This window comes from Myiozetetes cayanensis, unplaced genomic scaffold (genome assembly GCF_022539395.1).
Source record: "Myiozetetes cayanensis isolate MyiCay16 unplaced genomic scaffold, myiCay2020 scf4, whole genome shotgun sequence".
Lineage (NCBI taxonomy): Eukaryota > Metazoa > Chordata > Aves > Passeriformes > Tyrannidae > Myiozetetes > Myiozetetes cayanensis.
Window position 1 is genome coordinate 50743217 of NW_026087631.1, and position 15000 is coordinate 50758216.

The 15000-nt window shown below is 34.4% G+C and overlaps 1 protein-coding gene across 4 annotated transcripts in view; it reads left to right on the plus strand.

The window, feature by feature from the left end:
- AP3B1 (adaptor related protein complex 3 subunit beta 1) overlaps positions 1–15000 on the plus strand; it is a 150426-nt gene that overhangs the window by 88238 nt on the left and 47188 nt on the right. For 3 of the 4 annotated variants that reach the window (XR_007630479.1, XM_050328755.1, XM_050328753.1), the window contains exons 20-22: positions 262–445; positions 7859–7931; positions 8791–8897. Coding sequence is in view for 3 of the 4 variants with exons in the window: in XM_050328755.1 (XP_050184712.1) it covers positions 262–445; positions 7859–7931; positions 8791–8897 (364 nt within the window). In the remaining variant the exon portion in view is untranslated. The remainder of the gene's footprint in view (positions 1–261; positions 446–7858; positions 7932–8790; positions 8898–15000) is intronic. The other variant, XM_050328754.1, reaches the window with a different exon arrangement.

The following is a 15000-nucleotide window of genomic DNA, read 5'->3' on the forward strand; positions in this document are numbered from 1 at the left end:
TCACAAGCTGGATGCATGCAAATTGTTAATGTGTTTTGTTTGGCTGTTTTACTGGTTCAGATTATATGTGATGTTGTGTAGCCCTATAGAACAACTTTGAGTACCCTTAAGTACTGCTTCATTCATAGCTGAGTTTTTTATCATGAAGAAATCATTGCTTTAAACTCATTTAATAAAACTTTGGAATGTTGATGTAGGATATTGCCTAAAAAGATTTCTTTTGTGATTTTACATGTCTCTTAATATTTTTTAAATATATAGTGATTCAGAAGATATTAAAAAGAAGGCAGAGGGGATCTCCAAGAAGAGAAGCACATCCAGTTCCTCTGATACAGAGTCCTCTTCATCAGAAGAAAGTTCTTCAGGCTCCAAATCAGAATCAGACTCTAAAAGTGACTCTGAGTCTGGAAGATCTAGAAGTGCTACCTCTATTAAGGTTAGTAAGGTAAAATATGTTTTTTTAAAACCTCTATGAAATATTAAAACATGCATTTAACTGTCCATACATGTTTCTTTCTGTGGGAATGGAGATGGTAGTAGTTTTATGATATCAAAAAACTGCAGAAATTAGGAAAAAAATTTTTTTACTTTTTATAAAAAGACCAATCCCAAAATAGTTTGATAGTTTAAGGAAGTAAGAGTATTTTTATAACAAAAAGCATATTTCTGTTTAAATTCCATTGTATTTTTATCCCAGATAGATGAAGAAAATAAAATCCAATTATTTTTTATAGACAGAACATAATATTTTTTTCTAACAGTCTATTATTTTTATATAATAGAATTTAATTATTTTTAATCTATTTTTAGGTTACTATTAAGCTGGTGAAAGCTTAGTACATGGATGTTGATGATGGTTTTATTAAAATGGAATCTTACAGTATAATTACTGCTGGACCTGGGTCTGACAGGAAAGAAAACCAAGAAACAAATGTTAGTACATTGTCTCTTAAGAGTTTGAGGACATTCTAGTAGAAACACTAGCTTTGTTTTAAAATATCCTGTGAAAATTGAGAAGTGCAGTTGGTGAATCTATAATTCAGGTGTATACATAGGTTAGAATTAATATTCTTAACGAGAAATCAACTTTTTATTGCTGTCTGTGTTTAATAAGAATAAAGCTTTCAAAGAGTTCTACTACTTCAAATTCTATTAGCTTTCTTAAAACATATATGAAATAGCAAGGTTTCAAATATGTGTGTTTTTTTAATTGGACTTGGAGATATGTGAAGATGCAAAAATGCGCCACAGAGGCATTTATGTGTCAGTTAAGTTTTAATTGCTTACTTTAGTGAAGAAAAAGAGCTTAACAGTTCATTAGAATCAAGCTATCATTATAGATCTAAAGCTAACAGCAGTGGATTTGTTTCTGTTTGTCTACCTACCTTTAATTTAAAAAATAAATAAATGAGGAACTTTACGCTCAACCTTTTAGGGTAGAAGAGTAAAAGAGTTTCTCAAACTTAGTTTTCTGTTATGAAATATTTTCTGTGCATTTCTTTCTGTATTTTTATAAAAAACATTTGAAGGGTAGAATTGTAGCTCAGAAGTTTCCGTTTTAATACTGATGTGTGTTATTGAAAAATCAAGTGAAATGCTGATGCATTTTAAATTAAGCCAAGACATTTCAGTCAGAACTCTTGTACTGGATTGCTGAATAGTCAAAATAGACACTGTTGCATTTGATGAAATTATACATTTGATGCTGATGGAAAGGTATGTTTTGAACAGTTAAGAGGGAAGGCCATAACTCCCAGGCAATCAGCAGCAGGACAAGAGGGCATGGGCTTAAGCTCTGCCAGGAGAAGTTTAGGTTGAATCAGGCATTGAAATGGCCTGCCCAGAGAGGTGGTGGGTTCACCGTCCCTGGAGGTTTTTAAGACGAGGCTGGATGTGGCACCGAGTGCCATGATCTAGTAATCACAGTGGGGTTGGATCAAGGGTTGGACTTGATGATCTTGAAGGTTTCTTCCAACCCAGTTAATTCTATGATTCTATGAATTCTATGATTTATAGAGCTGTTTCGATGTGCATTTCCTTTAATTGAGAAGCTAAGCCTCTCTGTTTCTCTAAATCTTGAGCTTATGTTGCACATGGTCTTTGTTTTGTAACTTTATGGGTCTGTTTAGGAACTCTTGAGTTGTAAGCTTAGCTTTTAATCTATTCCCTTCTTCAGCCAAGTAGAAAAATGATGAAGCGAGGCTGTACCATTTGAGAAATGGTGTTACCATGGCTTGATCGTTTCCTGCCCAAATACCACAGTGGGTAACACATCTGTGTCAAAGTTTTCTCTAGTAGAGAAGCTAGTCTGCACCTTGCCAAAAAATGGTAGCATAAAATACATAACTTAAATCCTCTTAGAATAAACTACTTTGATGCTAAATGGGACATGAATTAATTGTAACAGTTTGTAGCTTCTCATATCAGCACGATATTTTTTCTCCAAAAAGCGATAGGTACTCTGATGTTCTTAGTTCTTAGAAGCCACTGCAAACCCATATTCAAACAGTAGTATCTTCTCTTTGCAGCATTTGTCTGTTTTTCTCAGGATATCAACACTATGTACATAATTTTCTTCACTAGTTTTTTTAAACTGTCTGGTTCTTTCACAGGGTATGTGAGGACTACTAGCATAAAGAAGCTTTTTGTATTTTAAAACAGCAGTCAAGAATGTGTGAAGTCAAATATACTGAATATGAGAACTGGAATGTCAAAGAAGCTTGGGATTGAGTTGTTGAAGTCAATGGAAAATTGTCAAGGCCTTGGATTTTAAGAGAAGAGCAAGAACATTGCAGTAGTTCTGAAGTCTAACTTGATTAAGAAGCATCTAAAAAGAAATGTGTTAGGAACAAAAATTTTTAAACAGTTGACAGAAGACTTGATCAGAATAGAGTCAAAGGGTAGAGCTGAAATATTGCAAAGCATTTAAACATGACAAAAAGATAAAACAAACAGCAGTGGGTTTATATGCAGGGCAACAAAAAAAGAAGCAAGGAGATTATGTAAAAGGTAGTGTAGGGCTCAGTGTGCAAAAGCTAAATGTTTATATTGCTTAATTTTTTTTTCACTAAGAAATTAACACATTTGCTATAAGAGCAACAAGGTATGGCTGATGGGCTGTAAACAGCAATGGTCATGAGTGAAGGGACAGGGGGGTAGTTAATGCCCTTGGATTGTTTCAGTCTAGGATAATAATCTCTGGAAACATGAAGTTAGTTTCCATTTAAACCGTGTTTGATTCCTGCATTTATACTTGAGGTGTTTCTGGTACTTGTTTATTTTTAGATGCATAATTGGATGAGGGGGTTGGGTCTAAGAATCACAGGTATTTTTTATTAAAGGTGATTGTTATGCTAAATAGCTTAATAGATTTTTTTTTTTTTTGAGAGAAACCTGTTTTGAACCCTGTAGTGATAGGTGGAGCTAACTGATGATAACCTACGTAACCCATTCCAAACTGAAAAGCAAAAACAATTGTTAACAAACCTTATAGGACATTATAGCCAAAGTATTGTATATAGAGCCTTTGTGTCAAGGTACCTTTTACAAGAACCGCACGTATTTATTTTTCTGCTTCCTTCCTGACTTATTTTTAAGACCACCTGGGAAACAGATGGTTTCTGCTAGGCTCTCAGAAATGCATGTTTTATCCTGATAGATTTTAATTGGAAAAGACATTGCTTATATTATTCTGCTACAATGTATTCTTAAATGTGGTCAGTTTATTTGGGGAAATGATTGATTAGGACTTCCTTTCCAGTAAAACTGAAAATGATTTTCTGAAATACATATTGATAAAAGGAGTGGTTAATAGGCTTTATTTTTATAGTTTCTTAGTTTGCCACACGTTATGAACTGTGTTACATTGCTGATGTTTTGGGTGATGTTTACCATTCTATATGTTTTATTGGGTACCATTGCCATGTTCAGCAGAATTTTCTTAATAAAAAGGATTTAATTACACTCACATGGAAGCTTAATTTCTGCATATATCCATGCATTTCCTAGCATTAAAATAGGCTACAAAAACTTCAGACTATTTTTCTGAATATGTTATTAATGTTTTAATATTTTTCTCTTGAAGAATTGTTTTGAAAAAGCTGTTGTGTTCACTATAATTGAGCTGCAGAGAATAGAAAAGTCAGACGTCTCTTTTCCTGAAGTCTTTTATATTATTTTGACATATGGATAGTTTGAGGTGTTCAGATACATATTATACTGTAAGCATAAATACTGTAGAGATAAAATGCAGATTTGATGATGATGCATGTATAAATAGGTGTCTCTACAGTGGGATTTTAAAATCAGCTACTGTTGACCTCCTTATACAAGTATAATACAGTCACTCAGCTGTTAAAAACCTGATCCACTATTTAAAAAATATACAAAAACAAATTGTCTATCTTTCTGCCTGATCTCTTTTCAAGTGCTAACACAATGGAAACAGTGGGTGATCTGTCAATGCATTTGGATTGTCAGTGATGGTTTTGTGTAAATATTGGGAGGATAAGAAATAAAATTCGCACAGCAGAATATGATTTCATCTGCCTTTTCTCTGCAGCTCCATGGCTCATGCTGCGGTGTGAAATTCTCATTTTACACACTTTGCAGGCGGAGCACATGAATTATGCATTGAGCAAGAGAAATCTCCTGCTTCAAGTCCTATATGCATTTACCAGGTTCTATCTCTATTACCAAGATGAATTGCAAATGGAGAAATGTTTGATGGAATATACCTTAACTTCTTTGTTTAGTATTCTGCTTTTCCCATAGTGGGCTTTCTTGGTAGGAAACTGTTTGGGTTATATTGTAGACTTAGTTTTAAGAAAAAAAGATGAAAAATTATGTTACAGAGAAATGTCAGACACGTCAGAACATTTTTATTGTCCTGATTTCAAATGCAAAGCTTTTTTTGTTCAATAGAAATATCTGCAGTCATTGGCTATTTATTATTCCTAGATAGCCAATCAATTTTCTTTTCTTGAAAAAACCAAATTAAAAAAATAATTATGTTTGTAATGGGCAGGACTCAGGTAAATAGATTTCTTTGGTGTTTTGTACAGAATTGTACACAGTTAATGTGTATACCCATATATAGAAATACATATGAGTATGAAAATATTTGTGTGTTAATGTGTATATAGAGCATGCACACACACATATAAGTAGCTGAGTGTTTTCTTAAGCTTGACACACTTGACTGAAATAGAAAATAAGACGTGATCATACTTTAGCATTAGCTTTTTGTTGATTTAATTAGCTTCTGATTTTACATTTCCCAGATGGTAGGGTAAGGTTTGGTTTTGGGTTTGTTTTTGTTTTCTACTTGGTGGTGGTCTTTGTTTGCTTGTTTTTATAGTATAAATATAGTCTTCCCCTCATTTTTAAAGATACGTTATGTAATAGAGTCAAAATAATATCAGTGCAGAAATAGATTTTGTCTTATGAAAGTATATAACAAGCTTTGTGATATATACTTAGTAACAACTCTAGAATGGCAAAATAAATAACAGAAAAAAACAAACTGAAGCATACTTTTCATGTTATTTGTGATATAGAATGTCTTATCTTAATTGTCTCCAGTAAACAGATTAACAGTGAAAGGGTTCCTTGGCTCTGACTCCTAGTGTTTTAAAAAGTTGTATTGAAACATATGAAATTCTTGTCCTTGTGCACCTCTCGTGTGGGTGAGCCACTTCTTGTAGACTTTAATTGGCTACATAATGAAAGGGAATGAAGAAATCCCATCTCTGCTGAAATAATTAGCAAATACTGAACTGTAGCTAAAAATAACATTTGAACCTTTGTCATAGTTGAAGGTAGAACTGTATCTTATGGATAAGTGGGGACAGAGAGTGAAATAGTTCAGAAACTGAGGATTTTTTAAAATATATTTGTCTTCTGTTTAAGTGTGTTTCCTTTAGTCGGTTTTGGCTTTTGAAGAGTTTCTACTTTAGGAAAAAAGTTGATACATAGTTTATAGTAAAAGTGCTGCAGGTGAGAGCTAACCCCAAGATTCTGGACTAAATATTCACCAAATGGGGCTATAAAATGAGTTGGAATTCATTAGAAGGATTGTTACAAAATTGTTGCTCTGAGATTTTATAAACATGAGTAATTCAAGTAGAACCTGTAGCTTATGAAGTGTACTATTTATCTTTATTTCACAGATTTAAAACAAGAATAGCCAAAGAGGCTTAATGATTTGCTAATAAACACACTTTAAGAGAAAAGTCTGGTAGTTGTGAACAGACCGGAATTCAAGGAAGTGGGTTCTGCATAAGAGTCCCTCACTAATTCTGGACAAGATATATAAGATGGAATAACATTGGCACCATAGCCATGGATTTATAGGGAGAACATGATCTGCAGTGTCATCATGGCTGAGGTCAAGAGTAGTAGTCATTAACATCAATGGCTTCAAATAGTGACAATGTTAGCTAGTTCCTTTCATGTTCTTTGGAGGGAACCATGGAATTTCTCCCCAAAATTGGAAAAAAAAAATACACTTGTCATTATTGTTAGTTTGCAGCTGACCATGAGGCTGAGAGACCAGAAGAATGAGATTGCACCTTGAGAAAAGAGGTGTCATTTTATTCTATGGTGATAGCTAAAGAAAGTGATTCTAGCTGCTGAGTTTCTGAGAGGACTCCAAGCTCTGGTAGAAGTTTATATCATGAATAGCTGAAATGCCCAAGAAATAGAGGCCCAGATGGTTATAAGGAGTTTTGCTGATTTATTTAGACCTGTTAATTTGTTAGAAATGGTAAAATATTTTTATGTATGTGCATTTGCCTGTCACATACTATTGAGGAGGAAACTGTTGAACTAGAAGGTTCATGTAAGTGTGACTCTTTGAAAGACTGTATTTAAATTACTTCCAGTACCTCGGGTAGTGAACGGTGTCTTAAGGTATAAAGGCATTTTCTAAAAGAATGGCAAAGCCTTCTGTTTGGTGAGTGAGCCAGCAAGAGCAAAGTCAGAAGGATTCCTCGCTTGACCCAAATGAAGGATGCTTAAGTGTGGGTAGGAACAACATGATGACAAAACTGTTGTGGCTACGTCCAAAGATCAATTCTTTACACTAAACCACCCTCTTGGCAGTCTATACTGAGCTGTGACACACTAAATTCTTTCTTGAATTACCACGGTCTTGAAATGCTCTGTAGGTATGGCCAGCACTTGCTCTTACTAGATTTGTTTAGAACTCTTTATGTAGGTGTATTGAAACAAATTTTGTTGAAATACTATTTGCCGAGTTACTGAGATAACTGTGTTTCTTCTCTAGTCTAAAAAGTACTGCCAATTCTTATTATACTACTGCCAATTCTTATTATTAGAACTCATCTTAAAGCTTAAAATTGGAACTTCTTTTGTGACAAAAATCAACTTACTGTTATTTGTCCAGCAATTAAGTAAAATCCCAGTAGATAACTGGACAGGATTCCATACTCCTAGATAAGTGCAAATAACACTTATTTCTTGTTGCATGGATTCTGACCTGTTCTTCAAACAGAACTGTTAGTACCCAGGTTTTTTTGTCTTAAAAAAAAGCTGCTGTCTCTGTTAGTGGTCTCAACAGAAGTGTCTGATCTGTCAGCTAGAATTTTCTTTTTAGCCACAATGATTAATATTAAATGAACACATTGTCTTCAGATATTCAGTTGTGAAATTTAGGTCCAGTTTAACTATATAAAGAAATCTTTCTCGCTAGGTGAATTCTCTGAATGCCAAGCCCTGAAAATGGATATATTTTGCTTTATGAGAGCAGTGAAAACACATTTTGCTTTATAAAAGTATTAAAGACTTTTTTTTTTGCTGATATGATGAAAGATGAAATATTTATGTATTTTGGCAGAAAGAAGAAAAACCAGTACAAGATAGAAAAACTCCAAATAAGCAAGACGTATTTCTCTTAGATTTAGATGATTGTAAGTATGTTGATTAAAGCCTCATTTTTCCCATGGCATAAATTCAATTCCATTAATTCAATGAATTTTAAGTGTCTGAAACATTGATTCTGTTCATTTGTTGTACCAGTTTCCTGAGAAAACAAAATAAGTGCTTAGACTTTCAAGTTATTTTTAAGCACAGTTATTACAATACGTGATTTTGTTTGATTTTTATAATTGAGAAATTGTTTCAAACTTTAGAATGTATTGATTTGTAAAACATTTACTTTGAGAATTTTTATGTGTTTGCACTTGTCTTCTGTTAAAGTGGGCTTATTTTCTCAGGCACTAATGGATGTTACTTGTACAACATTGTGCAGTTTATGTGCCAGTTATGGTATTATGTTAAGACACTAAATTCACGTTTTTGAAGAACAGTGTGAGATTGTACTCTTGGAAAGGTAAGGTAAAGCTGGCACTGTTCTTTGGCTAGGATTTCAGTACTCTTCTTCAAGTTTATTTCTATAGGTGCAGTACCTTAGAATAGCATTAACATGTACTTTGCACTTGTAAATGAAAAAGTACATATAAAGTATGTATCAAACTAAAGGATAAAATAGGGGGAAATGGAAAAGGAGGAGAAAATATTTTAATATAAATGGTATATATGGTCTATACTTGTATCAGTTGTATTTTCATTGTTTATGTTGAGTATTGAGGCTGTATGTCTGAAAAAATAATCTTTGATTAAGAAACATATATACAAGGATATAATAAAAGGTTAGAATAATTAAATCAAGATGTAGAACTTTTTTTTTTGCTTAATGAAGTATAATTTTCTTTCCCAGTATTTACATTATTTTTTCAATTTAAATATCAATTGCCCTTTTACTTGTAGTCTGTCCTGTGAAAACTCCTGTGGCATTTCCTACAGCAGCTGTTTTGTCTCCGAGTTTAACAGCAGACTTAGAGGGATTAAGTCTGTCAAGTTCATCTGTCATTGATGTAAGTAGCCTTTATAAGGTGGGGTGGGTGTTAATTTAAGCTTTTCACATATTTTGAGAACATTGTTAAAGTATTTTTTCTCTTTTTTAAGTTCTTTCATCTGTAAAGATCTTGTATGAAATTCTGGTTTACATGCAAGTCTGGCAGCATTTTTCAATCTGTAATTACATTCTGAAATGTGGAGAAAAGTATGAATATTGCATGTCTAAGAAGGATGCCTCCAAGGATTTTTAACCTTCTCTTTCAAGCTGTCTTTTACTTTGCCTTGGGGAAACTTTAATTCTCAAATTAAGTATCCAAACTATACAAATCTTTCAAATGATCTACGTGCTGCAGTATGGAAAACAAGCTACAAGAACATCACATAACTGGGTAATACTCAACCTGTTTGTTTGCCATACATGCTTCCAATTATGACATTTTGCTTCTTGGAAGTAATTTTTCATGAGTATATGAAGCGTAGCCCCAGGGTGCAAATAGAAAGGGTATAGATTTACAATCAGTGGTGTATCAGCATGTGTCATGATTCATTCTGTTAGTGCTTTGTAGCACTTTCCATTAGGGAATCTCAAAACTATAGGTATAATTAAGGTTAGCAAACTCATGGAAGTAGAGGGCATTCTTAGTTGTGGAAAAGGATAGTAGTTTGTTCTTTTTTTGGTTAGTTTTTTTTAGTCATTTTTTATATCCAATGTAAATTTGCAGTTGAATAAGAAATTGCAGTGGTATAAAATAGGATATGTTTCCTTATGCAAGTGGATGGAAGTCACCAGAAAAAACACCAGAGTCAGAGGCATTTTTCAGCCTGACCTTGTTTGTAATGAGTCTGATACGTAGAACCTACACTGCAACTCTGAAAATCACTGGTGAACTACTTTGTGTTAGTCTTGGGAGCCATAATTTGCAACATCAAATACTTGTTACGTAAAGGAAACTACACGAATGATTTGACTCAAGAAATAGATGATGTTACCTTATCACTGAGTTTCATGTTTACAGGCTTCAAAATTTGGTGTTGAAACAGTAGGGTTTCTGATAATTTGTTGGATATTAGCCTTACCTAAGAAAACTGAGGTGTAATGTAAATTTCAAGCAGAGCAGTAACAATCCATGAACATGCAGTCACTTCCCGTGACGTGTAGTGGTTGATCTGGCATACAGTCTGAAGATGCTAGAAATTCTCTTCCGTGTTACTTTGCAGTGCAGTATACAGGTGATAAGTCTGTGTTTAACTGCAGCTGTGGTGTTACTTTTTGATTGCCATCCCACAGTTAGCTCTGTGCCATCCTTTATGGCTTCAACAAGTCAAAACACAAGCAGTCATATCTTTTCCTGGCTCTTAGCTTAAGAATGACTCTAGTGTCTTTGCTTTACTTCAGAATTATCAACTTTGAGGATAAGTTAAAGATAGCAATCAGCAATATCAGAGGCTTGAGAACACCCCCTGCTTGCCAGTGTCCTTTCATAATCAGTATATGAACACATATTCTACTCCCATATTCATTCTTGTTTTCCTCATGATTGCTACTGTTCATTTGCTGATTACCTCTCCCGTTCTTCAGGGTGCTTCAAAGAAAAAGAGGTATTAGAAGGAGCTAGAAGGTGTAGGCTAAAGACTAGAAATTGTTCCTATGAAAACATTGATTGTGCAAAATGCCTCTTCCTTGATACTACTAAGTTCCTGGTAATCAACAAAGAAGCTGGAACATTCACCCTGCTTTGGAAACGGCCCAATCATGTAAGAGCTAACTGTTGCAGCCTGGATAGTGATTACATGTTTTGGTCTGTATTCTGTTTTTCAGATCTAAGCCATTGCCATTGATAATTGCAGGTGTACCTGAGGTTCTTTTCTGAGCTTTCTGCACCAGGGGCCAACAGAAATTAAAAACTAATGTTAAAATCGTTCTTTCAAATGATATCCATATATTGTAAAAAGTCTTGCATGCATGCAAGTAGTTAAATGACTATTGTCCCATGTTGTTCAGTACTATTGGGTAATTTTCTAAAAATGAAAATATAAAAGCAGCTTTATGTGGGAATGTCCCTCTTAAAACAGTATTTTGAATTTAATCTGTGATGACTAATTCTAAAACTACTTTAGAAAACCTTTTCTTCCTTCAGTGAGAGAGAAAATGAATATAACTATAGGGCACATGCCAAACTAACAGTGAGAAATTAATTTATTACTAGGCAATGGAAAGCGTAGAGTAAAAATAGATAAGTACAGTATATGACCCTAATATCAAGGAAATGTAGCAGCCACTTATCTTGGAATGTGTCAAGCAGTCTATTATTCAAATCATTCAGCACTGTAATTGGATACAGCTTTTAGAAAACTTACAGCTTCAAATTCATAGCTGCTGAACATTATAGAAAGCATAAATACAAGAATGGTTTTACAGTAATGGTAAAACCTTCAAAATGAAAATATCCTTGAATAGAAATTGCAGTGCACAACCTAATGCTTTGTCCTGTGGCTCATTTGTTTTTATCATTCATGTTTACATATAGCACATTTCCCCCTCATATAAATCCACACGTGCATGTTATAGTTTGTTCCAGGAAAAACAAAAATTCTCTTGTAGTTCATGGATAACTTTCTTCCAACTAGATGCAAAGCGTAGTAAATCCATATGCATGCTTTTATGGTTTGTCTTCAGGTTCAACTGAACCAGGTAACTGAGGTCACCAGAGGCTTCTGTGTGGCTTTTCAAGGTGTTCATGCAAGTGAAGTCAAAACTAAGTGCTTGGGGAAACTACAACTGGTGTAAATTGAGTTTCAGATGGATAATTTTCAGGCTTGAAAGGTATGTGAAGATGCAGTGCAAATAAAAAACAGGAGGCAAGAGAAAACTGCAAGCTGTCTGGGTGAAGCAGTTACTGGAAAACCTGGAAGTAGGTGTTGCCCCCTAAAGGGGGGTTGTGAAGTGGGAAAGGAAGAAATTCATAGCAAAACTCACGACTGACATAAGGACAGGGAGGGTTATAATCTGCTGCAGGAAATAATATTTTGAGCAGAAATGGTGAGAGGAGAGAGAGGAGAGCTGTGGTAATGCAGAGAAGCTGAAGAGGGGAGTGATCATCTGTTCCTACCTGTCACAGCTGATGAGGAAATAAAAGTTCAACCACCTGTTCTTTTCTTTTTAGGATTTTAGATAGTAAAAATGTACAAGCAACTGCTGTCCTAAATGTGGAGAGCCCTGAGTATGCTGCATAGCATAATTAACTGATAAAAATGACACGTACTTTTATAAACAGAATTAGTGAGAAAGAAATACCACTTTGGTAGCAGGAAATCCGTTGTGATTCAGAAGGGTGTTAGTGCAAGGAAGAACTGACAGCTGGATATGAACTTTGGTGGTAGCAGCAGTTGGACGGAGCAAAAAGTGTGTGGATGTATAGGCAGAGTTGAGTAGGATTTGAGGGGAGAATATTGTTTCCCTGCTCCAAATAGGAAAAGGTCAAGGGTGACCAAGAGAAGCTCAAGAAAAAAGCAGGTAGCAAATAAGGGGAAAAAACTTTTGTAGTGTGGAGGTACTTATAAAAATATTTGATGCAACAATTTAGAGTTGCTATTAATTATTGTGCATTTGGAATTAGGTATAATTGTAGGTGATACCACTTAACTTACTCAGATTTCATTTAGTATGTCCAGTGTTTTCTCATTATAGTAGTTAATACCAGTGGCATGTTTTTATTGTTTTACCACTCACTTTCCAGAGAAACTGTTTGGGAAGGGAGAAGTAAATCATCTTGTTTTCTGTTTTGTGTCTTCTAAAGAACTTTTGACTGAGATCCGCTTTGAGAACTTCTTTAAACTGGTGATGCGTAAAGCAGAAATAATAGCTTTTGTCAAAAGTCAAGGTCAAGCTGCAGACCTGTCAAACCAGGTGATAAATACATTTAATTTTAAATTGAGTACACTTACAAAATTCCTTGAGAAATAGTAAACGTGAACTCCCTCAACATTTAACTAGAGAAATTGTCAGACTTGGAGAACACCTTTAATCGTATTTTAGTTTCTAAGTTGTTGACATAGTCTTTACAGGGGAAGTCTTAGTATTTAGGTGGCTTTGTCAATTTAGGCTGTTTCTAATTCCACTGTAACAAGTCTTAAGACGGACTCTGAAGTATATGCTTCTGTTTGAAGCATCTCTGGTTAGAAGTATGAGGAACACAAGAATAGCAATAATAGATTATATTATGACTCTAGTCTGTAGTTTAGGAAAGGTTAGCATGAGGTCTTTAAGAATTTTCAAAATCCTACAGTAGAGAAATAAATAGTATTTCTTCCAAATAGTTATTGGCATGTACTCAACTTCATGAGTTTTATTTTTTCAGAGCTTTACTAGCAGGAATTATTTTTTAACTATATACATTTATCATTCATATAAGCCCAGGTCTGAGTGCTTACCTCAGGAATGGCTGCATCAGAAGAAAAGTTAACTTGTTATTGTCATGAAAGAGATGTAGTGCAATCACTTGTGATAGCAGCGGACTGTGGGCAATGGCAGTCTTCTGCCCATTGTTCTCAGAGAGGTTTTTATCAACTACCACTATTTTTCAATAATTATTTCACATTTCTGTAAATATATCCATACCCTCTTAAGGATGCTTCTAAGATTTTTTACTCAGGCAAAAGGGGGTGGTTTTAAATCAACTTTCAATGTTAGCCACATCTTCTCTTCTGTCAGCTGCCGTTGTAGTTTTGTATTAGGATAACACAAGCTTATTTTTTATAGTTTAGCATTTGCCCTCTTGTTTTTTACTTCCTGTAAGAAATGTCTTATCCTTTTGCTGTCTCATCAGAAGAGAACTTTTTCCTTTGCGTTCAGTTATACTTCTTCTGAAACCTACCATTTATGTACAAGTTGAAAGTGGGAAAGCTTGTTGTGGGGAGATGAAGGGATGTGTGGTACAAGACAGCCTACATGTATCCCATTCCTGTGTGTACTTATAACTTGGTTTTGGTGTTGACCGCAATCACATATTAAGCAGAGATGTTTTTGCAGTTCTGCATGATTTTCTCTCCAGCTTCATTTCTTAAGGTGGTGTCTTTCCATGTGGAACAGTTAAAAGTATTTTTGTTGTCTCTGTTTTCCCCTCCTCTATGCTCTACAAAATTTGTAACTAGCATAAGACATAATTGAAACCACTTTTTATAATATCATGTTAGTAAGGTGCCTGGGAAAGTTTATGAAGCAAGTGAAAAGGCATAGTCTTAAATTTAAGAGTTAAAAAATAACGTTCTCTTAGTACCGCCCCAAAATTCAGCTAAGCAGCTGATTAGGTGTGACTGATGCTTGTGGGAAGGCGGTGTGGTCCAGTGGATACAGAAGTGGGTGTTACATATGGAAAATGAGTTCTATTTTTGGCTTACTACTTGCTGTGGGATCTAAAGGGAGTAACTTAATCTTTTAGTTTTCCATCTGAAAAATGAGGATAATGATGCTTACTCACCTTGGGAAAGCACTCAGAGATCTACAAATGAGTGTGGCTGCTCATCAGCAGATACTAACTATTGCCAAGCCAAGAAGAAGAAATTAAATAAAGACAGCCCCCCCTTCTACTTGATTTTATTTTTCTGTTGATGCAAAATTGCTGCATAGGCAGGTGATGTGTTACATCAAATATTTGAAAGCTATTATGTCCTTTCAGAAATTGCTTCCACGTACTTCTAAAAATGTTAGCTTGAAAGAAAAAAAATGCCTACTGTGACACTACCTTTTTAAATATCATTTCTCATCTATTCTTTAATTAGAAGTCCATTTATAAGTATTTGTGATGTTGAATTATGTTCAAGCCTTAAAAATACACGTCTCATATTATCAAATGAATTAATTCGTAACAAACTCTTCACTTGAAACTTAAGAACCTTCAACTTGTTTTTCTCAAATAAATTAGAAAATTTTACTTGGAATTTCAGACATGGTCTTTCTTATGAATCAGATCGAAGTTTCTGATACCAGACACTGGATTAAATAATACTATACTCAGTCTGAGAGATATACTGTATTATTACTGTGTGTAATGTCATTGATTTAATTGATCACTATGTGTTCAATACTAGATATTCTCCAGAGTGTGTCTTTTATTTTTGCTT